General features: G+C 41.5%; 1 protein-coding gene across 4 annotated transcripts in view; it reads left to right on the top strand.

The window, feature by feature from the left end:
- Positions 1–26,448, top strand: part of MTUS1 (microtubule associated scaffold protein 1) — a 168,305-nt gene that overhangs the window by 27,867 nt on the left and 113,990 nt on the right. For all 4 annotated transcript variants that reach the window (XM_047716237.1, XM_047716250.1, XM_047716244.1 and 1 more), the window contains exon 2: positions 21,406–23,636. In XM_047716237.1, coding sequence (XP_047572193.1) covers positions 21,552–23,636 — 2,085 coding nt within the window. In that variant the 5' untranslated portion in view covers positions 21,406–21,551. The remainder of the gene's footprint in view (positions 1–21,405; positions 23,637–26,448) is intronic.

Below are 26,448 nucleotides of genomic sequence, written 5' to 3'. Positions count from 1 at the left end.
GTGTACATTACCTTTTGTATCTACCTAACATGTGATTATTTATGCAGCTTTCCCGTGCTGTCTGTTGTAGTTTCCTTCTTAAAATATTAACATAAGTGGAACGGTCTTTTGAAATAATGTTTTATTTAACACTCGTGTGTTGGGCACTGAGTGTCTGCCACGCTTTCTGCTGCTCTGGGCAGAAAACACAGAGGTGAGCCTTCCGGCTTTGTCTGGCATTGCGTCTCCTTCCACCACTGTGTTCAGATCCATCCCAGCGATTTCCTGCCCTTGGTCTTTCCTCTTTGGGACATCTTTCGCACTTGATTCAGCCAAGCCAAAGTGTTCATATCCATTTTAAGAGCATTGGCAGACTCCTGCTGTTCCCAGAATAGAAGGCAGAACCTCGAGCTTACCCAACTGCTGCTCTGGGTCCCTCCCATGACCCCTTGGAGCTTCTTACTCTTTCCAATCAGTGTGGTGATTTCAGAGCCTGTACAATTTCTTCTGATGGAATTGCCGGCCTTTCCACCTCTAGTTGTTATTTCCCCTGACTTCATTTGGCACACGTGAGTCTCCTGTCAAACGTGGTGTGTTGGTTACCTCTGTTGTATATGGATCTTTTCTCCAGTGAGGCACTCACCTTGTTGCAAACACAAGTGTTCCCAATCCAGTCTACAACAGCCCTGGCCTGTGTGCTCCGTGTGCTCTGGCACGTGGTAGACATCAAACACATGTTTCAAACAGTTACCCTGGTTGTATTCATTTTGTAATTTGAACAGTGCACAGTTTTTGATTGAATACAAACTTCGGTCCAAGATCCAAATGCACAACTGCCATTAATCACATGTAAGATGTGAACCATTCAAGGAGTTTTTTTTCATTGCTAAGTAAAACCAGACTTAAAACAAGCTTGATGAGGGCTCCTGGGTAGCTCAGGCGGTTAAGCATCTGTCTTCAGCTGAGATCATGAAGTCCTGGGATCGAGTCCTACTAACCCTAACCTCACATCAGATGCCATTTCTCAGCAGGGAGTCTACTTCTCTCTTTGCCCCTCACCCCACTCATGTTCTCTCTCACTCTGTGTGTGTCTCTCAGATAAAATCTTTAAAAAAATGAGGTTGATTGATGATCTTTATGAAAACAAACTAAATTTCAAAATGGTTCACAGTGATCCATGAGCTTTCCTTCAGGTCTATAAGCCCACCACCATAGTTGTCATAACTAGTGCATCTGCGGCTAAATTATGAAAAGACCCTCTTCTCCCCTATATCTAGCCAAGTCCTTTCAGAATACAGATCTGAGTTGAAGACATCCTGGTTTCTAGAAAACCTCTACTAAAGTATAAATAGGTAATCCTGGAGATCTAAGTACAAACCCATTCTCTTTTCATTGAAGAGCCATGATCTGTGGAGGAGGACATTGGGTCTGTGGTGAGTGTGGCAGAGATGGCCATTTGCCTCTCAAACCCTGTTTTTCCCCCCTCTTTTATGTTGATAGACTCTTGAGTGGAGTATGCATAGCCTGTATCCATGTCCATTTCTCAGCAAAATGCAGAGGGTGCTATTTTGGGCCATAGGTTAAGGTCATGCACAGCAGAGGAATGAGAAAGGTAGAGCTGGGGTTTCTGACAGCTGGGTCACTTAATCCTAGACAACCTATGTAGACTTCTGCATGAGACAGAAATAAAGTTTGGTCTTCTGCCACTGCAGCTGAGGTTTGGTCTCCTGTGGCTAGACTTTGAATCTCCGCATACTATCGCACGCTCTATGACTTTGGGCAGGGAGTGTCTCGACTGGGGAAGTAGGAACTGCCTAGAAACATGGTACATTCTCCACAGTTGTTAGCGATTTGGCTGATGATGGTCTAAGAGGATTTAATGTCGGATTAGGGTTCAGAGTCCATGGACAGTTTTTAAGGCTTCCTCTAGCCTCAGTGACTTTGAAGTGTTCAGTTTTGTGTTAATAAATTACCGTATTTCATCACTTCTGAAATAGATGTTTCCACACTGGAATGTTTCTTGTACTGGGATGTTTCTATAAGACAGCCTCTTAGCTTTGGCATATAATCAGAGCAGTATTTGACATTGGACCTGATGGTCCATAGGCATCCCCTAAAGTAGCTAGAATTAGCAGCAGAAAAATGTTGAAGCATGAATACTGGCTCAAAATGAATAGGTTCCAGTGGCAGCCAGGATTCCTGGATTGAGCAGTAGCAGAAGAAGTGACTCGCTTCAGGTTTGGAAAATGGTTCCCTGCAGCTCAAGTTTGTATTTTCTTCCTGGAGCCCAGTTGGTGGTCTCTCTTGGCTTTTCCTAAGGTTCAGACCAAGAACAACTAAGCTATTTAGGATTTAGGAGGAACTAAGAGAACAGCCTGATTTGGAAAGCTGATTCTCTGTGGAAGGAGGAAACAAGATAGATAGTAAAGGTTTGAAATACTCCTTTTACCTAATTGTTCAGTTTGTGACCTATGGTCAGAGTTAAGACCAGTGGTGCTGGAAGGGTTATAAAAAAGAACAGCCCACCTTTTACTTTCAGAGGCCGTCACTTTGCCTCTCCACTAATTTTATTTACTTCCATCTTTTAAATAAAACAGGACTGTAAATATTGTCTCTGTGACCCAAGTAGTATACTATTTTAATTTTTTTTTTTTTTTTTGGCCCTGTTTTTTCTCTTGGACTATCTGGCAGACATAGTTGACAACCTCCAAAATCACCCTCAGATTCCTCTCTGTTCTGTTTTTCAGCTGTTAGAACTTTCCAGTGTGTACTAGTTCTGTGTTGTTCCCGGAGACATCCTTATTGGACCTCTGACTTCCTGCTGCCATACAGGCTATTTGCCATCCAGGTGTAGGACCACAGGGTCACCCAGGTGTTGCCGGGGCGTCCTTTTTCCTTTGTCCTCTTGGATGACTCTCATATCTAGTTTAATTCCTGTTTCCTGGATGACACTCAGACCTGGCTTAATTCCTCATTCTGGTGGCTTTCATTCTTAAATTCCTGAGAAAGCATGTAAGCGGTAAGACTGAGGCTTTCTTTGCCTAAAAATCCCTTTATCAACATTCCTATCTGGTGTATGGTTTGGTGGGATTGGAATTCCAGTCTGAAAACCCTTTTCTTTCAGAAATTTGAAGATAATGCTCCATTGTCTTCTAGCTTTCAGCATTGTAGCAAAGTCTGTCATTCTGATATCTGGGCCTCTGTATGTCCTTTTTTTCTTCCTTCCTGGCCTCTGGAATGTTTTTCAGCGTAGTTGTTAAAAGACGAGTACAAGGGCATACTGCTTCGCTTGGTCACTTCCTACCTACGTAGAGCACTTGGAAAATCTTTCTGTGCATGAGTTGCATATTGGCTGCTATTAGTAGTTATAGTCCAGCTATTCTAAAATATCACAGTGAAACTCTGTGGTCAGATCTTGTTCATTTATTGTGTAGAACAAACAGTGCACCTCTTTATTTTGGAGACCTTGTCCTTTGGCTCCAGGAAGAATTCTTGTATTACTTCTTGGGTTATTTCTTAGCATGAAATATTTTTTTCCTCATTTGATTAACAGTATCAGTTGAACACTGGATCTCTTGGATGAAGCCTTAATTAAAAAAAAAAGTACTCTTTGTACTCTTTCGGTATCTTTTGTTTAAATTTTTAAAATAAGTCTTCTAAAAAATTTTAATTACAGCTTTCATGTTAATTTTTGAGCATTCATATTCTCTGTTTATATTACTTGAAACATCCTGTTTTTGCATGAATATGATAAATTTTTTCAAGATAGTCATTTTCCTCCTTGCCTGCCCCAATTTTCTCAGAATTTTTTTTCTTGTTTTCTTTCATATCAAAGAATGTCCTCAAATATTACATTGATGCTTGGCTTCCTTTTCAAGAGTGAGTTCTCTGGACTCAATTTAAGTTTTGCCGAGAATAATCCTCTCCTATTTTGCCTATGGGCTATTAGCCTGATTATAACCTTATTGTGGAGTGGAGCACAGGAAGTAGGCTGGTAGTCCCGTGATTCAGTCTGCAGAAGAATTTCATTACACTTCCCTATATGCATCCCCATGCCTTACTCTCAGCCTCCCCTAGATCTAGTAGCTCTAAATTTAGGATGTCTAATCAATTTCTTCTAAGATTATATAGCTGTTTACTGAGTGGGGGTAGTTGTCCAAATGTGCAGGGAATTGGTAGGTACGGGGGGGGGGAGGGGAAGGGTATGTCCAGTGGATCCTTAAAGAGAATTCCAGGCAATCTGGCCAACTTCTGTTATTCATGTGTCCAATTCCTGAATCTTTCTGGGGTTGTGCAGGGTGTTCTGCCTTGCATCCTGTGGTGTGTTCTCTGTGACCTTGTTTGACCTCTCTGTAAATCCTGCCCGCTTTCCAATATTGAGGTTTGTGATTGAAGTGTCATATACTATTGAATGCTTTCTGTTTCTTAGTTTTTTCCTATTCAAGAAATCAAATATTTAAATTTGTGATAATGACTTCAAATTAGGAAGTCTAAGGATGCTGGCAGCATATTTTAACATTGTGGAAAGAAGTGGAAAGATGACCTTCCTGGTTTAGGAAGTATAGGGAAAGATATTGCTCTCCATTTTTAGTTACAGAATGAAACATTTTGGAAGTGCTCTTTTGTTCATAACATTTTATCATAATTTTCTGTATCACTTTTGTATGACTCTGCATTGCACTCACTAAACTACCATCATACTCAAGGTTAAATTTGGCATTTGAATCCTCCAGAGCCGTTAGTGAGTTTTAAATGAAAAGAACTTGTGGAAACTTAGAACGGAAGTGGAAGTCTGTTTTGATTTTTATTGTTAAATTTATACCTACTGAAATTCTAAACTGAAGTATTAAAACATCTTCTTGCAAACAGAATAAATCTTAAGGACCCAGGTCTTTGATTTTCCTGGACCCCGTGGGGTATCAGGACCTCCATAAATGACTTAGCAGTCACAGTGTACCTCTGAGCTGGGTGGCATCTTTCCCTACATTACATGGCCACAACGGACACCTGTATGAACTCAGGTTTTTGGTCAGCAGGGAAGAAGGGTGGAATGCATCATAGGTTAGCACCTAGTGCTGGCTGCTGTAGGATTAGAGGCACGGGAGGGGCACAGGAGCCCAAGGAAGGCTGTAACTGGAAGGAGCTGAATGGAGGAATGGGGCCTGTTTATACATTTTCACATTTCTTCCTTGTCTAATCCAGGAAAGGGGTTAGTTGCATGCTGGATGTACTTGTGTGTGGTACTCTGGGGAAACGAATCACTCATCAGTTGCCAAGTTTCTGATCTTGTCCTTAAAGTTGCAGATACTGGTGAGATTTGCTTTTGCTGGGACACCTGGGTGGCTCAGTAAATTAAGTGTCTGCCTTCTGCTCAGGTCCCAGACCCAGGGTCCTGGGATGGAGTGCCGCATTGGGCTCCCTGCTCCTTGGGGAGTCTGCTTCTCCCTCTGCCTGCCGCTCCCCCTGCTTATGTTCTCTCTCTCTCTTTCTCTGACAAATAAAATCACTAAAAAAAAATTTTGTTTTGCTAATAAAATGTGCTGTCAGTTTTATAGTCCTGACCAGCTATACCAAACTTGTTGAATAAATTGACTAAAATGGTGCCTAGTGTCAGCTGTTCTCATACTGCCTTTGAAGTCAGAATTAGGCTTTTTTTCACAAGTATTTCTTCACTTATACTATATGATAAAGCTATCATATAGTAACTTTTGCGAATTGACAGGGGAGGATTTGTGAAAACCAGGAACCAATTTTTAGTGATATTTTTCATGTTTGTTACCAGGTAATTTAGGAGTCTCGTGATATCTGGGTATCTGGTTTTATGACTGGGTGTTTATTCAAGATAAATATTAATTGACTATACCCAGAGAGTTGAGATTACACTGTTTTTGCACTAATTAACCTTGCTGCTTTGCTGAGTCAAAAAATGAGAATGAAATAAACAATATATTCTTCCATGGGGGTATAGTACCATGGAGCTATACCAGCTCCAGGAGGGTATAGCTTGAGCGATTGCTCAAGCTAATGCATTAGAGAAAGGACTAGAGCAAAGGTCAGCATACTGTGGCCTGAGGGCCAATTCTGGCTCTGTAGCCTGTGTTTTGGTTTTTTTTTTTTTTTTTTTTTTAAGTTTTTGATGGGGACATGCCCATGCTCATTCACTCACTAATAGTCTGGGGCTGTTTTTTTCCCACAACACCTGAATTGAGTAAATGCTGTGGAGACTGTATGGAGCATAAAGTCCGACAGAACTACTGTTGGGCCCTTCCTGAAAATAGTTTGCCAACCTTTGGACTAGATGAACATATGAAGATTTCTTGGAATTAGCAAATTTAAGACGATTGAAGGAAAAACAAAAGGAACAAGGAGGTTTTTCAATGTGTAGGAGAGGCATTGTGATTTCTCTTTGGGTATAATTTTCTTTCATACCAATGCAAGTACATAGAAATTACCTTTTTCCTTGTTTTTAGATATTCCTGGCTTGTATGTCTGAATATTTTTTTTTTTTAAGATTTTATTTATTTATTTGACAGAGATCACAAGTAGGCAGAGAGGCAGGCAGAGAGAGGGGGAAGTAGGCTACCTGCTGAGGAGAGAGCCTGATGTGGGGCTCGATCCCAGGACCCTGAGATCATGACCTGAGCTGAAGACAGAGGCTTTAACCCACTGAGCCACCCAGGCGCCCCTGTATGTCTGAATCTTATCAGGATAAGAGGAGGGGGCAAATGGAATGAGCTACTCTGTTTGTATCCACAAGAATTTGTAGATCTTGTGGTTTTCTCATATTTAGGAAGTGCTTTTTAGAGAATCTTATTTTGCCAAAACAAGAGATGACTAAAATGATGGCGTTCTTAATGATTACTCCTTTCTTTAAAAGTAGTTATGGTATTATTTAAGACTATAACGTGCTTCACCCCCCTGTCCCTCCCCCCAAAAAAAACCCCTCTTAAAAATAGGTTCAAATACTAATTTAATTCTTGTTCTCTTAGAGTCCAACTTGGTAATTCTTTCTTTCTTTATTTATTTGGCAGAGAGCGAGCAAGAGCAAAAGCAGGCAGAGCAGCAGGGAGAGGGAGAAGCAGGGAGCCCCATGTGGGGCTCGATCCTAGGACAGTGGAATCATGGCCTGAGCTGAAGGCAGATACTTAACTGACTAAGCCACCCAGGTGCCCCCAGAATTGGTAATTCTGACTGGTGGACAATAATCTTCCAAGCAGTGATTGAGGGAATTAGGCTTCTTCGATCCTGTGGTTTCACTTTGTTCATCTGTGTCAAGCTACTTAAGGAGGGAACACCTAGGGAGGATCATATGTGAGTTTTATGGTCCAGGCCTAGAAGGGATATGGACAATGTCTGCTTACATTTTGTTGGCTAGAATTCATGGCGTCTACCTGCAAGAGAGGTAGGAAAATGTTGTCTATGCCAGGAAGAAAATAAAGAAATGGGTTTTAGGGGCACCTGGGTGGCTCCATGGGTTAAAGCCTCTGCCTTTGGCCCAGGTCATGATCCCAGGGTCCTGGGATCGAGCCCCACGTTGGGCTCTCTGCTCAGCTGGGAGCCTGCTTCCCTTCCTCTCTCTCTGCCTGCCTCTTTGCCTACTTGTGATCTGTCTGTCAAATAAATAAAATCTTTAAAGAAAAAAAAAAGGGTTTTGGTGGCCAGCCAGTCTGCCACAATTACTGGTCACTACCGTCACCTTATATTTTGAAAGGAGTCAGATACTGGTGACAGACAGAAGCCTTCAGTTATTTTTTATCTTTTTTCCTTTTTCTTCCCTAAAGGCTGTGAATCCCTAATAAGTGATCTCCGCTGAAGTGGTATCATTGGGGCAGAAGAAATATAGTGTCACTCAGGGCAGATTTTAGTGAAGATCCTATTTTGGCACAATGTGCCGTATACTGAATGTTGGTCAACCCATGTTAACCTGAGAAGTAAAACTGCCAGTTATTTTACCAGCAAAAGATGGGTCTATTTGGGAATAAAGGAGCATTGCAATCCAGCAGAAATAAGCCGTGTCAAAACTGTAGGCAAGTCTGGGAAACAAAAGAGAGGCACACTTTCTTAAGGAGAAAAGGGGTCCATTGGAAAGGCTGTTAAGATCTGACTGAAAGTCCACTGGAGGAAACTGGGCGTTCAAAGTGTGGTGGCTTCACCTTGGTTGACCTATTGCCCCGGGAATGGGGAAGGCCCCTCTTCCTCTGGCTGGCGTAGTATAGTAGTACACGCATGCAAGGTCAAGTACGTCCCTTCCTGTAGCGTCTGTGGTCATTGGGCAGGTGATCTCCCCCTACCAAAACTCCTGACTTCATTTTAGTGAGATTGCCCATTCCTGATTTTCCCACCTGTCATGGAAATAAATTCTTACGCTACCTTAATGCTTGGCACAAATAATCCCAGTTCTGCCACTGCTGGGCAAGCCGTAAGATGGCGCTTCCCAACCTTGCTGAGATTGACTGTTGCCCTGGGGGCGTGCTGTGGTGAATGGTGAGCATGAGTCATGTTTGTCTCTGCTTGGCAGGGGCTTTGAGTGAGTGGGCACTTGGCTCTGGTCCTTTCCCAGTGTGTGGAGATGGTAGAAGTTTTTGTTGAAGTGAAGACTCCCATCAGCCAGACTCTCCAGCTGACCGTGGGTAGGAGCAGGGCTCCGAGCCAGAACCCCTGGGCATTTGCATTAAACTGCTAAAGTTGCTGGTGGGTTTTGTGCTGCGTCTGTCCTGGCGGGGAAGAGGGCAAGTGTTCCTGCTTTGAGATCTTCACCTCCCTAGCATTTAAGGATCCAAACTAGCATTCTATTTGTAATAAAAAAGGTAAATCTTTCTATTAATTTCTAATAGTGCTAAGCATTGGAGCTATGAGTCGCTACTCATGTAGGCATCTCCCAAGGTAGAGATACTTAGGAATTTATGCCAGATTTTCACCTCATTTTTTTTCCCCCCACTGATGTTGATCTTTGAAGTGAAGGACTTTTTAAACTTTTGCTGTCTTTACAAGTGGTGAGAGAAAGTGAGGGAATCTGGAGGGAATCTAATCTCTCTTGTCACTACCTATACAGCTCAGGTGCAGGAGTGGGTGAGGGGAGATGGGGATCCTCTCACCAACTGGGCAACCCAGAGCAAGAAATGACTCAGAGGGGGCAGGTGAAGAGGGACGACCATCTCCACTCAGCCCATTCGAGGAGAAGGGATTGACCAGGGCCTGTGGCTGCCGCCAGGGAGACGTGGTTTCTGACCTTCAGGGCCTCATGTACGGTGCTGGTTGGAGTTCCTGTAATTCTGGGGGAAATAGTACTCCTGGGCAATAGTTATGTTCCATTACGGTTAAAATGTATGTATAGGCTCTCTGGGACCCAAACAATTGCTTAAGTGTATTTTTTTTAAATAATAGAAACTGTGTTCTGAATTCTAAACAACCAATTCATAAAAGGACTTGAACAATGCACTGATTTTCCATGAAGGGGGTTGTGCTAGTTTGTGACAAAGCACCATGAAATGGGTGGCCTAAAACAACAGATCTATTCTCACAGTTCTGAAGACTGGAAGTCCAAGATCAAGGTGTCAACAGGGTCGAGCTCCTCTAAAACTTTTGGCAGAGAATGCTGCTTTGTCTCTTCCTTGCTCTTTGTTTTTTAAAGATTTTATTTATTTGAGAGAGAGCATGAGAGAGAGGGAGAGAGCATGTGCGTGGGAGAGCGAGAGCACAAGACAGAGGGCATGAGATAGAGTGAGAGAGAGATCACGAGACAGAGGGGGAGAGAGAGAGCACGAGAGAGCACAGGAGATAGAGGGAGAGTAAGAGCTTGAGACACAGAATGTGCAGGCAGAGGGAGAAGGACAAGCGGACTCCCTGCTGAGCCTGACCCGGGGCTGGATACCAGGACCCAGAGATCGTGACCTGAGCTGAAGGCAACCGCTTAACCGACTGAGCCACCCAGGCACCCCTACTCTCGTCTTTGCTCTGGGTAATTCTGCTTGTTCACTGGCTTGTCGGCCTGACCCCAGTCTCTGCCCTGCCTTCACGCTGTCATCTTCTGGGTGTGTCCCTGTCTTCCCGTAGTTTTTATTCTGTTTCCTCTCTTTCTATAAGGACTAGAGTCATACTGGATGAGGGCCCACCCTGATGACCTTATCTTTACTTGATTACATCAGTGAAGCTCTTCTTTCCAAAAAAAAGTTGACATTCATAAGTGCTGGGGGTTGGATGTCAACATATCTTACTGGGAGAAACAGTTCACTCCATAACAGGAGTTGAAAAGTATCTCTGCTCCAGTGTACTATTTTAAGTCCATCGTGCTTAAAATGGAGGGAAAGAGGAGGGAAATCATCTCCTAAATCATGATTTTTACAGAGTGGACTAACTCAATAACAATACCAAAAAGTTTAATTCAAAAATGGGCAAAGGACTTGAATAGATATTTCTCTAAAGAAGATAAGCTGATGGCAATTAAGTACCTGAAAAGATATTCTGTATCGGGAACCCTTAAACAAATGTCAATCAAAACCACCAGCAGATTCCACCTCACAAACATTTGGGTGGCTGTTATATTAAAAAACAACAACAACAACGTCAACAGAAAAAAGTGTTGATACAAATAGAACTCTGCATGTCTTGTGGGGATACAGTGGTCAGATGCTGTGGAAAACAGTTGTGATTCCTTAAATTAAACAAAATTAAACAAAAATTAAACAAAAATTAGAATTACTGGGACGCCTGGGTGGCTCAGTTGGTTAGGCCGCTGCCTTCGGCTCAGGTCGTGATCCCAGAGTCCTGGGATCGAGTCCCACGTCGGGCTCCTTGTTCTGTGGGGAGCCTGCTTCTCCCTCTGCCTCTGCCTGCTGCTCTGTCTGCCTGTGCTCGCTCTCTCTCTCTCTGACAAATAAATAAATAAAATCTTAAAAAAAACAACAACATAGAATTACCATACAATCTAGTAATTCCACTTTGGGTATATACTCAGAAGAATTGTGAGCAGGGTTTTGGAGATAGCCACCCACTGATGTTCATAGCAACTTTACTCGGGACAGCCAAAAGGTGGAAGTAATATAAGTACCCATCACAGCATAAATGGATAAACAATGTGGCATATGCATGATGAAATGTTATTCAGCCTTAAAATGAAAGGAAATACACCTGCTACAACATGGGTGAACCTTATGTTGAGTGAGAGAAGATGGTCACAAAGGAACAAAATATTGTATGATTCCTCTGAAGAGGTACCTGAAGTAGTCAAGTGCATAGAGACAATGGTAGAATGGTGGTGGGTGGGATGAGAGAAGGGGAGGTTATTGTTTAATGGATGTAGAGTTTCACGTGAAAAATTCTGGAGATGGATGGTGATTTCACAGTATTGTTAATGTACCATTAGACAGCATTAAGTACAATTAAAAATAATCTTATGCTGATTTTACCAAAATAAAAAAAAGTAGAAGTCATAAATTTAAGATAAGAATTAAAGAAAAATAAACAAAACTATGTAAAACTCACTGACCTGCCCAATAAATCACACCCCTCTTCTCATCTAGGTTCTGGCCCAATAGAGAAATAGGACAGAGTAGGGGATCTGGCCTTGGAACAATCCGGTCATCTCTGTTGAAGGCTAGTTGGGTGGGGATAGCTTAGTGTGAGCGATCAAGGAGCTGGCTAGCAGCACACCCCAGGATTTGGTCCCCCCAGTTACCACAGGGCTGCTCTTGGAGGTGCAGAGTGCTCCTGTGCCCCCATAGTCCCCATGGCCTGACTCCTCCCCAACAAGACAGTGGGGGTAGCTCAGCCACGCTTGCTCTGCTTATTCTCCTCAAATTTTCTAGTCTGATACATGACTGTACTTCTTTGGGTGGGATGAGAAGGTCCGATGGAAGGTCCAAAGGATATACTGAACTCCCCCATTTAAAAGAAGCATCCGGCATCGGGGAAGAAGCCTTCACCTGAAATGTCCCTGCTTCTGGTTCTCTTAATGCCTCCTACTTGCAAGTTAACCCATGGTTAACCAGTGCCTCCCAGTCAAGAGGTTGCTTCCCAGTGAAACCACTGTCTCTTTGTGTACGCGTCTCACACTTCCCATGGGCAGTGGAGATATCGAAGGCTCTGGCAGTTAATGACCTCACTTCCAAGGCCCCTCTGTGCCCAGGGCTTCAGTTTGCTTTCCTCTTTTCAACATGTACAGGCATGTTGTCTTGCATAGCTTTTTCGGGGTGTGGAGTGAAATCCGATGACAAAGGTGCCAGGAACATAGTGGTGCCTAAGTTTGAACATAATTTTTCCCTGGGAATGTGACGGTAGAAGTTTAGTTGTAGGGTTATCTAACTTTGCAAGTTCAAGTCCAAATATGTTGAAATTCAAAGGAGTTACAAGTTCAAAATAGGGAGGCAGGATGGCTCAGTTGGTTAAGCGTTCGCTTATAATCTTATGCTGATTTTACCAAATAAATTTTCGCTTATAAGCATTGGCTCAGGTTGTCCTCTTAGGGTCCTAGGATGGAGCCCCAAGCCCTGAGTAGGGCTCCCTGCTCAGTGGGGAGTCAGCTTCTCCCTCTCCCTGGGCCCCTCCCCGCTGCTTGTGTGCTCATTCTCTCACTCATTCTGCACTGTCTTAAAAAAAAAAAACAAACTAAAATTTTCTTGGCCCTTTCATACATTCATTAATTTCACAAATGCTAATTGAAAACCCACCCTGGGTACTCTTCTAATCACTGGGGAGATTTTGGTGCATAACCCCCCCTCACCCCCGTCCTGCCTGCCCTCCTTGAGCGGCCTTTCTGGAGACCTCGAGGCAAGAATAGAATTAAATTCCAATAAGCCTATCTTAGCAGGTCCTGTCAGGCTGAAGTAAGTATTCTTGAAGCCTGGGCGGTGGTCTGTTGTTCTGGAAGCTGTCGTCCAGGCGGCTTCACAGGAAGGGCTGTCTGGGCGGTCTTTGAGGTCGTGCTAGTTCTCAGCGGCCCGTGTGTGAAGAGGTCACAGGCGATCACAACACAGTCTTTTACCCTTTCCTTTAACCCCAAACCACATTTTGGTAACAACCCAATCCCCTAATCCTGAAATAGTAATGCAGGGAAAAAGTACATTCTTAGAACAGAGTGCATGGTGTTCCTGAAGATCCCCGTGCTACGCCACAGGGGCTCCTGCCTGGTGCCACACCTTTCACTCTTGGACGAGAGGCCCTGTTCAGGTTTCTGCCCCAAGAGCCACTTCTCTTGCCTCTTGCTCTGGATGTACTTATATCCAAGACACCCGACTCCTGAGGAAGATTGAACTCTAATATTGAACAATCAATCAAGAGCTTCTTGGGGACACTTTGTTGTATTGGGATGTAATTGTGTGTGTGTGTGTGTGTGTGTGTGTGTGTGGCAATTCTCGAGTCCTTGGAAAGACCACATGGATTCCAGCTTCTCCCACTCATCACTACCTTCTTGTCCTCCAATACAGAGTAGAATTTGGGTGACTCCCTAGCCTAGGGCCTATCAGACCTATTAGTAACAATTGAAAGCTGGGAACATTCTAGTTTTCTGTAGGGTGCACAAATCTGCTTTGCCATTTGAAAGCCATAAATACTGTTGACCACCATTGTCCTCAGGGACCTGTGAAGACGTTGTTGCCTGCAGTGTGACTGTGTCTCTCACTGGGGCCTGCCTCCTGGCTCTCTGCTGTCTTGCTGGGCTCCTGTGAAGCTTCTGCTCTGTCCCCACCTGCCAGGGGTAGTTCAAGGTATATCCGTGTGGCCTGTGCAAAAAAAAGCTGCCTGCTGAAAGCCTGTGCTTGTGCCAAGGCTCACAGAGCTTTCTTTTAGATGTACAGTGCTGGCCTTGTTTTCTTCCAGTTACGAGCTTATGCAGTCTTCCTTCCATGGAACCAGCCACTTCACTGAGGGACAGAGTTGCCATGAGCTGGGGTTTCCAACTCCGATCAAATGCATGTATGGTCCTAAGCTTGAAGTTTCTTGCCCCATGCGTCCTGTTTAAAACCCTCATCCTCACTGAAAAAATGAGCTGATTGTAGGATAGAGGATGCAAACCACCAGCGTGTAAAAAACTCTGACCTGTGCTTTGAACCAAAGTGCCAACTACCTTGCTCAGAGCAGAAGCTCAGGTTACTCTGCGAGTGTTTTGCTCCTGCAAACATTACTCCTTGTTGATTTCTTATGGTTTGTTGCTCCGTATAATAGAATTACAGTTTTGAGAGGGCACAATAAAATAACTCCTTTTAAGGGCTCCTGGGTGTCTTAGTCAAGCGTCTGACTTTGGCCCAGGTCGTGATCTCAGGGTCCTGGGATCGAGCCCTGTGTGGGCTTCCCTGCTCATCAGGGGGTCTGCTTCTCCCTCTCCCTCTGCCTCCCCCACCCCTCCACTCCTGTGCTCCTTTGCTCACTCACTGTCACTCTCTGTCTCAAATAAAAGCTCTTAAACACACACACACACACACACACACACACACACACACACACACACACACACACAACTTTTCAAGATTGCGATTGGGAGTGGCTGAACTGGTTGTTGAAATATATTCTCTCTCCTGAAATGGTTTGTGAAAAGCTACTGCCCCAAATCCCATATGCTGCTTGGGGTTGCTGCAGCCACTGCAGTTCTTTCTGGATGATTCCGTGGCCCTCCCCCGTGATCCCACACCTGAGGAGTTAACCCCTGGCTCACCAGGGCTCTGGCCTCTGGGACTGTGCTCCTGGGCTGGGCTCAGCATCTGCTCAGGGTTGGCTGTGAAGCTGTGTGAAGAGTATTCAGGCTTTTTCTTCTTTTTGGTTATGAGCCATTGAGGAATAAGAGAAAGAGTAAGGCAGTAAGATAATAATACGGATGAAATTGTAAATGAATTATAATTGCAGATTCTCTAATTAAAGAATCTTATCCATAATTATACATGAATTATAGGTGAAAAGTAGTTTGATGCATGGGGCTATGTTTGAGAGAGACACTGAGCCATCAAGGCAGAGAAGAAACTGGGCAGGCCTCACCTGTACCTGTACCTGTGTCGGGGCAGAGCCTGCTCCTGGTGGAGGAGAGTAGAGCTTTTGCTGTGTGGGTAGCAGGCTTGGGCCTCAGGGAGGGTGAGGAGTCAGGAGTGTAAGGCCTCCAGTCAGGAGCGTAAGGGGTGCCAAGAAACCTTCAGTGGTCAAGAGAAATAATATTTAACATAGGGGCACCTGGGTGGCTCAGTCGTTAAGAGTCTGCCTTCGGCTCAGGCCCTGATCCCAGGGTCCTGGGATCGAGCCCCGAGTTGGGCTGTCTGCTCCTCAGGAAGCCTGCTTCTCCCTCTCTCTGCTTGTGTTCTTTCTCTCGCTGTGTCTCTGTCAGGTGAATAAATAAAATCTTAAAAAATAATAATTAACATAGTATTTGAAAATGAATTGATGAACAAATATATATATATAACATGAACTATATATAAATTTAAACAACATATACATATTTATATATAACTATAAATATATACACACACACACACATATATTTAAAACAACTTACAAGATAGGACTGGTATTCCTGACTTTTCCCTTTGCCTCAGGCTCCAGAATGGCTCAAAGGAGCACTGTTACTGATCATCTTCAGTTCAGTGCCAGAGGTGGGTGCCGCTTACCTCACCCCAGTCCTTGCCCAGCTAATTCTTCCCAGAATCCATTAAGCACTTTATTTCTCCTGGGTGGAGTGGGTAAAAGGACAGAAGAGGGCAGGAACATTACACTAACTGAACTCTCTCCACATGTGGATGTAGAAGCAACCTTCTCCATGACCGTAAAACTGCCCAATTTCAATAGATGGGAATATTCACCCTTAGAGAGGAAAGGACAAAGCCTACATTAGCTTTCAGAGGTAAGGAAAGTCTATCCCCAGTTAGGATAACAAGTTTTACAGTTGGATGTGGAGGTAGCTGCCTGGGACGGTCCGTGAATTTTATTGATCGTCTTGACTCAACAGGTATTCTTTTCTCGAAGCTCTCTGGTAATGTCTTTGTGGCCCCAAGGGAGGTCTGTGGACTGAGAGCTTCAGCATTACCAAGGAGAGGAAGAGAAATGCAGGATCTCAGGCCCCAAGTCAGACCTCCTGAATGGATCGGCATTTTTTCCCCGAAAGGTCCAGTTGTATGTAACGTCCAACTCTGTTTTGAAATCCATTAAGCCAGTGCTAGCTCTCCTCTTGTTTAACTGGCTTCATGGGAAATCCTTACACTCTTAGGAAACTGACTGCTTGTTATGCATGTTCTGGGTTCTCAGGGATAAAATGTGCTTTACTAAACTCTGCTGGAGGAAGTTGAGTTTGTCAAAAGGTAGGTTGTAGGAGCTAATTTAAGAGTTCAAACTTAAACTGTGGAAAGTGGTACTATCATGAGGCTTAGGGGTAAAACTTTTAGTACCTTGAATAGTTTGAACAGAAGGGAGGGTTTTTTGAAGATGTCAGTAACACATGGTGATTATTTTTTGTTCAACTTTATTTTTCACTTCAGAATAAAGTTGGTAGCTCAGATATTGTACACCTGTCTTCCTTTCTGTTCTAAAATAAGTTCAAGACCAGGTATACTGGGTTTTGAAGCCTAGATAGCTTTAGTGCTATGATTTCTGATTTCATAAGAACTTTAAGAAGAACTGATATGATTCTGATTTGAAAGCCACAAATTATAGCTGTGTTTGTATTCAAATCTTATGACTGATAAGGAGTAAAATTAAGGAGTCTTAATAGATAAGGAGTAAAATTAAAGATTTTTATGGCTATAAAGTACTGAAACTGTTTTCACATGTGACTTCTGGAAACCTTTATTTCATAATTCCCATATGAGGTAGCAAGTTTATCTGTACTAAGTTCAAATTACCGGGTTGGGCATTACAGTAAAAGGAGGATGTAGAAGACACCTACTGATGTATAAATAACCCTCTACTGAGTTTATAGTTCAGTAGGTGAATAAGGCACACAACTATTGTATAATCTAGTAGTAATGTTCTAGCGACTAATTTGGGCAAGTAATGTAGTTAATGTCTTACAGTTGGTTTTCTCACTTATAAAATGAGGGTGTTTGAATTAGATCTTTAAAATATTTTCTGGTATTAATATAATGACAGTGAATTCAATTATATCCTAAGAACTTAATTTATATAATTTATCTTTTTAGGTATATCTGTTCAGTGTAATAACTGGTGGAATTTCAACCTTTGGAGAATAAACAATCATTCTTCATAAGCTAAGATTTAGAAAGTAATCTAATTTTTCAAGATTGTTGAAACAGCTCAAATCTTAGACTACCAGTTCTTTTCAATGGCCATTTCTTTCGGTACAGATTAATTTTTAAACTTACAAATCACTATAAAAATGTATAATTTTGGTAACCTTTCTATTCAAGAGGAGCTATTCTATCATATTATCAAATCTTAGTAAACAGGGAATTTGTCTCTCATCCAAAATTTTCTCTGAAAAAGATCTCTTTATTTTCCCAGATAGCATTCTTAAAAAGGAAACTTGATCGTTCTACTTTGTTCTGGTAGATAATGCTGCTGAAAGACAAGTCGAGAAGTTAACTGTTCAGGTGACAATAATTTATCCCAACCTTTTTGCCTTTATTTTTTTTAACTTTTGATTGGCTTTAATAAAAAAAGCATTGCCCAAATAGCAACTTTGAAGGTGTCACAAATGACATTGCAATTATAGAAATACAAAGACATTACTTCATGGGTCAGGTGAACTTATCAAAGAACGAGTCCAGCATGTAGTAGAAACTGAGGAACTATTCTTTAAGTGGGAAGAGAATGAAATTGGCTATCAGACAACATGGCTGACCTTAAACTTTGTTGACAAAATTCCTGAGGGAATCCTGGTCAACCTTTTCCTGACCATAGCTTTATCTTCATAAAGATATCTTGAAACTGTTGTTTTCTTTGGTGAATGTTGATCTTCCAACTATTTCTGGTGCTGATAATCTTGTTTTTAGTATCCAGTCTTTGTACCACAAATTCTTTACTCTTAGCCACTAATGTAGAAAACACTTCTGTAAATTTATTTCCTATGAAAACTGTCCTGAAGTATTCCTTCTCAATGCATTTGGGGGAGAGATTTTTTTTTTTTTTTTTTTTTTTTTGGATAGCTTTTCTCACCTGGTTTGGTTGTTTTTTGTGAATTAAAAATCATAAACCCAGGGCACCTGGGTGGCTCAGTGGGTTAAGCCTCTGCCTTTGGCTCTGGTCATGATCTCAGGGTCCTGGGATAGAGCCCCACGTTGGGCTCTCTGCTCAGCAGGGAGCCTGCTTCCCCTTCTCTCTCTGCCTGCCTCTCTGCCTACTTGTGATCTCTCTTGCTGTCAAATAAATAAAATCTTTAAAAAAAATCATAAACCCAAGTATACTAAACAGTCATGTGAAAGTTGGAATAGTTAATCAGTTCTTTACATTTTCATTACTCTTCATAATTACTGACTTATAAATCTAAAACATTTAAGCTTTGGAGTTTCACAACCATTAGAAATGTTTTCATACTATAATGACTTGGAAAAATACTTGGGGGAAAAATGCTGAATAAAATACATGAACTTTAAAAGTAAAACTCAGGGTCCTATATTTATTATGCATAATAAATAAGTATTTATTATGAAAAAATATATATATGTTCCTCCCCCTCTCCTTTTACCTAACAATTTAGCAAACTAGATCAAGAGCCTAAAAAAAATCATTTCTTTGGCTTGGTAATGCTTATATTTCTAGGAAGTTTTTCCAAAGGAAATAATCACAGGTAGTCCAAGATTGCAAAAATGTTGAGTGTTATTTATGAAGGAGAAAAACTATAAAAAAAAAAACCCACCTAAATATAGAATGTCTGTATCCCATTAAACATTTGTATTCTATTCATTTCTTTTCTTTATTTTAAAGATTTTCATTTATTTTAAAAATAACTTGAAATTCCTTAACATATGAACCATTTATTCCATTTTCATCAGAGTTTTTTTTTTTTAATAATTTTTTAATGTACTTTGGAAGAAGGAGCTCAGGTAGTAAAACTCCTTAATTGAATCTAATGACTGTGTTTATGTAGACAAATGACTTCTATGATTTCCATTAAAAGCTTCTGTTTACAGTGCTCATATTTTTTAAATACCAGAATCTCTTAAATGAATATTGACTTTCATGAAAACAGACAAGGTATAACATGTTTACTGTTTTTTGAAATTATATTCCACACACATAAGTCTAAAAAAATGAATAAATGTACTTCTTGATTTAAATATTTAGTTTGAACATATTTTACACCCCAGGATTTAAAAAAAATATTAGTGTCTTCATAAAACTTCTATTAAGGTGGTAGCCACACAACTATTACTTCAGTGATTTGTTTATTAAGAACTATGGTGGAAGGAGTGCTTGGGTGGTTCAGTTGGTTAAGCATCTGCCTTTGGCTCAGGTCGTGATCCCAAAGTCCTGGGATTAAGCCCCAGTCAGGCTTTCCCCCTCTCTCTCTGTCAAATAAAACCTTAAAAAAAAAAAAACCCAAAACTATGTAAGTAATTGATACTTCCCATCAGTATATAAGTCCTACAGCCTTTGTTTTAGGATTCAGTCTCCTTTTGAGTGTGTGTGTGTGTGTGTGTGTGTGTTTATAGCACACATGCATGCTGTCAAGCTGGACATTACAGCCTTTCTTTCTTCCTTCAGTGAAGGCTGGTTTCAGGATGCGTGGCCAGAAACACACAGAGCACTGTTCGTGAAGATACAGATCCTCTCAGTTCTTCCCTGGTTTCTACTCCCCTGATTGTATTTAGGTCACTGAAGTTTGATTACAGAGAAAGGATTACAAAATGGAAAAAAGATATTTCTTTAGTCACAAACTTAGAGGTTACAGGGTGCCATTTTCCTTCCTCATGTATGTTTTATCTCTTTTTTTTTCTTTTTCTTTTTGGGGTGCAAAACGGTGGTTCATTAAAGCACAGGGACAGGACCGTGGGCAGAAAGAGCCGCTGCTTGTATGTTTTATTTCTTTAGGCAGAAGAGTGACCTCTGACATTTAATACCAGGATTAGAAATTTAATCCAAGTGACCATATATTTCTATGACTTATTTACCATCCTCTCTTGAGCATTGGGCCCTTTTTAAGCACTTCACTTTGACCGAAAGCATAATCAACTTCCAGTTATTTGCAAAAATCCTCGGATTTGAAAGTTTTCATGGGTTGTTTTCAATGATTTTTTTTAAGTGTACAATTCAGTAGTTTTCAGTAGTATACTTACAGTACTGTGCAACCATCAACATGATCTTTAGAACACCTTCATGACTTTTAAAAGAAACATCCTAATTAGCCATTACTGCTCATTCCCTTCCCTCTTATCCTTTCTCAGTTCTAGAGAATCACTAATCTACTTTGTCTTTCTAGATTTGCCTATTCTGGACATTTCATGTAAATATAATACATAATAGATAGTCTTCTATGTCTGGCTTCTTTTCACTTAGTGTAATTTTTTTAAAAGATTTTATTTATTTATTTGACAGAGATCCCAAGTAGGCAGAGAGGCAGGCAGAGAGAGAGAGGGGGAAGCAGGTTCCCCGAGGAGCAGAGAGCCCAATGTGGGGCTCTATCCCAGGACCCTGAGATCATGACCAGAGCCAAAGGAGAGGCTTTAACCCACTGAGCCACCCAGGCGGCCCCTAGTGTAATATTTTTAAGTTCTAACACTTTATGCATGTTATAGATGTAACAGTATTCCATCTTTTTCTTTTGGGGATTGTTTATGCCATTGTATGGGTATATACCATTTTATTATTTACCAGCTAATTGACATTATCTTCTACTTGGTTATTATAACTACTGCTTCTATTAATCCCATACTTTTATACAAGTGTTTGTGTGGGCATATGTTTTCATTTCTCTTTAGTAGGTATTTAAGAGTAGAAATCGGTGTCATGCAGTTTAACATTTTTAGGGAATCAACCCCCCCCCCCAACTTTGAGATGTTTAAGAAAGGGAATAAAAACAGGGTGTTGGCATTTCTCTTTTTCCTAAGTCTTCATTGATCATCAGCTCATTTGTTGTGGTTGACAGGTCGGGACTCTTCTGAAAATGAAAAGTCATTGTTACTAATTATGTTGGAACAACAGGCATAAATTGGAATTGTCCTCAGCAAATTAGCACCAGTGGCTAACCAATAAGAAGGAAAGGCTATTGTTAGATTGAGCTTCCTTCCCTTGTCTGACAAATAAGAGTCAATGGGAATATGGAGGAGGTATCTCAGAAGTGAAGTCAGCCACAGGGGCAGTTTTAGCACTGTCTCTGGCTTCTGCCACATTCCCTCAAATAAAAAAGCATCTTTGAAAGGAGATGATACTCGAGCTAAGGATATCTTTACTCCTATCCACGGGTGTATGTTCTAAATGTAAAAATAAAGTGATTGAAATTAATCAAGCAGTGACTTACTAATTTTAATAATACTTACTTGATCATTTTATTTCTTCCAGGGAACAAGAAATCATTACAACTTCAAAGCATCTTAGAAACTTTCAACTGTGCTAAAACTTTGGAGATGGACAGTTTTTCCTTTCATCTCATTTGAAAGGATTTTGAGAAGAAATAAAATGGCAGAGGTTTAAAGTTAATATTCAGGATGAATGATGATAATTCAGATGAGAAGACAGAAGATGAACTTCAATCCTTATTTATCAGTGATAAAAATGAAAACACATATGCATACAACCAAAAATCACATATACAGAACTCGTCAACCAATAAGGTGAATTGGAATCCTGCCAAGCCAGATGATATGGTGGTTGATTATGAAACCAACTCTGCTGTGGACATTGAAAGTCTTGCTTTAACCCCTCAGTGTGTGGAAGTACTTGATCAACCAAAGTCTTCAAGTCAGTTGATTGGTAAGGAGGTGTTTGATATCCATGAAGATTCTACACTTCATTCTTGTGCACACATTGTAAATACAGAGGAGCCCAAATACCTGCGCAACAGTTGTCATTCCCTAGACTCATTCCAGGACCAGAATACTGAGACATCTCTGCCTTTTGTGTGGAAACCCAGCAATGGTGATTTGTACTATGCGGACTCTCCTACTGCTTTGGAGCTAAACCAAACATTTGACATGACCGTGGATCATGTTAACTGCACCTTTATAGCACAGCATGCCATTGAAAAGAGCCTGTCTTTGCATACCTCTGGAAATCTGCAGCCAACCGGCATGGGGAGTGGAAACCCATCTTTGTCCTGTTCCATTCATACATCTTCCCATTCTGCTAACATGCACATGAGAGAAACAAATTATGGAGCGAGCTTTGAAAACCAACAAGCCACTGCAGCAGAGGCTCAAGACACAACTTACACAGCATTTTCTGATGTGATGCAAACTGATACTGTTGTTCCAGATACTGGCATTCAGTGTCCATATTCTTCAGGACAGGTCACCAGTGACTACACAGATGGGTCACAGCAAAGACTAGTTGCAGAAAAAGTGGTACAAGCTCAAACACCAGTTTCTGAAGGTATGGACGTTCCCAATGAGTCTGTATTACAAGAATTCTTTTGTTTATCCAAAGATGAACAAAATAGTGAGACACATTCACAGAGCTCATATGGGCAAAAGGAAATGAGCCAAAATCTAAGAGAAAAAGTGTCCAATTGTCTTATAGATGATGAATGCCCATCACTGGTGCCAGCTTTTGATAAAAACGAAGCCCAAGTGCTGAACCCAGAGCACAAAGTCACTGTGGCTGAAGACCCACAAAATGCCTCTAATGAAAAGGATTTAGAAACCCAAAATCGTACCATTGAATTGATACTGAGTAGCCCACCAGGACAAAAGATGGCTCCATCAGTTGAACTGAGTTGGGATGCAAATGATATGGTCATTAGCACAAATAACCCAGTTTGCATGTCAACGCCAGTCCTAGATTCTCCAAATGCAACCTTTTCTATTTCACCTACTGAAGCAACCAAGAAATGTAGTAAAGTGGAGAAGAGTCCTCGAGAGCTTAGAAATTTACCAAACTTGAAGGGGGCACCTATGAACATGTCTAAACCTAATTTAGGAAAATTGACAGCTAAAATGAACACCCCTATTGGCAGCAAAGTTAGAAAAACCGAAATTATAAGTTACCCAAGACCAAACTTCAAGAATGTCAAAGCAAAAGTTGTGTCTAGACCGGTGTTGCCGTCCAAAGACACTGCTTTATCAAAGGTCACGCCCAGACCTCCCTTAACCAGTGCCTCATCACCTGCCTCATCAGGGTCTTCCTCAAGACAGCCGACAGCTTTGAACAAAGCACCAAGGTCTGACTTGAATGTAGATACAAAAGCAGAAATCCTAATTAACAAGACGCATAAGCAGCAATTTAATAAACTCATTACTAGCCAGGCTGTGCATGTTACAACTCATTCTAAAAATGCTTCACACAAGGTTCCAAGAACAACATCTGCCATGAAATCGAATCAGGAAGACCTTGACAAAGCAAGTTCTAATTCAGCATGTGAGACTGGGTCCGTGGCGACCTTCTTCCAGAAGATCAGAGACCTACTCCCTGTTAAAATGGAAAGCACAGAGTGTTTGGAAATAACATATGCTTCCAGCATGGATAGGATTAGCCCTGAAAAGAAGGGTGAAAAAGAAAATGGGACACCTACGGAAAAACAAGAGCTAAAGAAGGAAATTTTGAATGAGACCTTTGAATATGGTTCTCTTTTCTTGGTAAGTGAGATTTTTGCTCCCTTCGGGGAATGGTGCAGGAAGCTGAGAGATGTATTAGCAATTGATTAACACATTAGTCAATAATATTGCAGACCTAGCTGTGCAAATTTGCTTTTGGGTGTTAATCTACTATTCGGTATTTCTTTGTCTTGTAAGTTGCACACTTTAGAGTGTTAATTGCTTACAATATAGGAAAACTGCCTATGGGGAAAATAATCAAAATACAGAATTTTGTATTGCATACCAACGTTCCTTTTAATAAGGTGAAAGAACAAGTTACTTTAATATTGTGGTGTAATTAGTTATTTGAAGTTAAATATCTGCTTATATTTTACACTTACGGAAAAAAAGAGGGGGAGAAAGGTTTGTTTAGGAACTTTACAATGTGTTGGGCCACATTCAAGAAGTGGCAGGGCTGGGGAGAGCTGGTAAACAGGATCGACATAAAAATAACTCCTGGTCTCTTCTGGAGGAAGCTGCTCTGGGAAGTGGAGCCCTGTCCTGTCAACAGTGGGGTTGGAGATTCTGCCTCTGATCAGCTAATGTGAATTTGGTCAAATACTCTTTGATACCCAGAGGGGAAAGGGTTGGCCTAGAAGAAGTCTGAGGTCTCGTGCAGCCCTAACCTATTGATTCCTGAAACGTTAAAATAAACAAACCTCTTTTATTCCTGTACAGCAAAAAAGCAGTCTGTTGTCTGTAGCACCTGTCGCATATTTGATGTGTGTGTGTGTGTGTAGGGGGGGAGGAGGAGACTAGATACAGTTCCATTTAGGCAAAATATTCACATGCAGTTTAAAGATGAATTTTTTTTTTTAAAACATACCTATATTTTTGTCACCAGCATGAAGAAACTAGTTTTCTGAGTTTTAAAAATGTTGGTCAGACCATTCTTGGGCTTTGTGTTCTTGTCCTTAGCACTGATTTTGCAGTAGAAACTTAACATGTCCTTCTGGCCCCACATGGGGTTTCCTGGGGCTTCTGTCCTCTGCTCCAGGAATGGAGTTGGGTGCCAGGTGGGAAGGCAGATGTGACAGCTCTGCCTTCTCTGTGACGGCTCGTGTCTGAGAGGAGAGAAGCAGGCAAGGTGGAGTGAAGGGTTGAAGGGCTATTTTAGAAGGTTTTTAGGGTGTGTTAGGCAACTGCTAGGTCCTTTTAGGAAATAAGCTAGGAAACCCTGGATAAACCTGAGCTACATCAGTTTAGAGATGTTTTGGCTTCTCTAACTTTTGCGGGGGGAACAGTAATACCCCACTACGGTGTCTGAACTAATGCCATTGTCAATTTCAAGACTGATTTTAAGTTCAAGTCCAATATAGGGAACTTGTTTAATATCATTTATAATTTGATGTTTTGCCAAATTAAATTATAACCTCTGGTATTTCTAATCAACAATTTTAATTTGGTGTTTATAGATGTAGGTAAAAACAGTAGATTTATTCCTCCTTGATTTATGGGAGGCTTTCATCGTTTATCGACCTCTAACTGCCAGAAAAACAAGCATAATGTTTCTCTAAAAAGCATTTGCCATAAATATAAACTGGCTGTATAATTTTTTTTAAAGATTTTATTTATTTATTTGACAGAGATCACAAGTAGGCAGAGAGCCAGGCAGAGAGAGAGGAGGAAGCAGGCTTCTTGCTGAGCAGAGAGCCCGATGCGGGACTTGATCCCAGGACCCTGAGATCATGACCTGAGCCGAAGGCAGAGGCTTTAACCCACTGAGCCACCCTGGTGCCCCTGGCTGTATAATTTAAAAATTAAAAGTCTCTGTGTGTGTTGAGTAAATCTTAGGCTTTCGTACTATACTTGGAGGACATAAAGCTGTTTTTCAGGCTCCTGTTGAAGCCGGGTAATAGAATCATTGGATTGAAATGGAACCCAAGATGTCCTGGGAAGAAGCACTTTTCATTTCTGGAATCTTGCTTAGGAATCCTGTATTTTCAGCAGACACTAATCAAATAGTATTAAAAGAAAAAAAAAAAACCCAAAACTCATTCTTTTTTTTTTTTAAAGATTTTATTTATTTGATAGAGAGAGATCACAAGTAGACAGAGAGGCAGGCAGAGAGAGAGAGAGAGAGAGAGAGAGAAGCAGGCTCCCCGCTGAGAAGAGAGCCCGATGTGGGGCTCGATCTCAGGACCCTGAGATCATGACCTGAGCCGAAGGCAGCAGCTTAACCCACTGAGCCACCCAGGCGCCCCCAAAACTCATTCTTTACCCATGTCTTAAATGCAACAGCCTGGGTTCACCTCGTACCCATTTTCACGTAACTTGGGGGAAGAGACAGGGCAAACTATCGCGGGCCACAGGCTCTGTGCTTATTGTAGAGAGACAGATGCATGAATATTCGCTTCCTGCTGACTCAGATTCTCATTTCTTGGTCACTTAAGCCATCTCTAAAGGTTCTGGATCTGCTCTGGATCCATGATGAGACAGTCTTGGAGGGATGTTAATTTCCACTGTGCCCTGTTGGTCTGGAGCTAAGATAGGCCTTGAGTTTACAGAATTCTTTTTTTTTTTTTTTTTAAAAGATTTATTTATTTATTTTAGAGTGAGAACATGTGCACACATGAGTGGGGGAAGGGACATAGGCAGAGGAAGAGAATCTCAAGGAGATTACCCACGGAGCATGCAGCCCAACGCAGGGGTCCATTTCCATTCATGCATGACCTGAGCCAAAATTAAGAATCAGACACTTAACTGACTGAGCTACCCAGGTGCCCTTGAGTTTACTGAATTCTTTTTTTTTTTTTTAAAGATTTTTATTTATTTATTTGACAGACAGATCACAAGTAGGCAGAGAGGCAGG

Source organism: Lutra lutra, chromosome 2, assembly GCF_902655055.1.
Source record: "Lutra lutra chromosome 2, mLutLut1.2, whole genome shotgun sequence".
Lineage (NCBI taxonomy): Eukaryota > Metazoa > Chordata > Mammalia > Carnivora > Mustelidae > Lutra > Lutra lutra.
The sequence above is the reverse complement of the archived record's forward strand: the minus strand, read 5'-3'. Positions and strand labels throughout refer to the sequence as shown.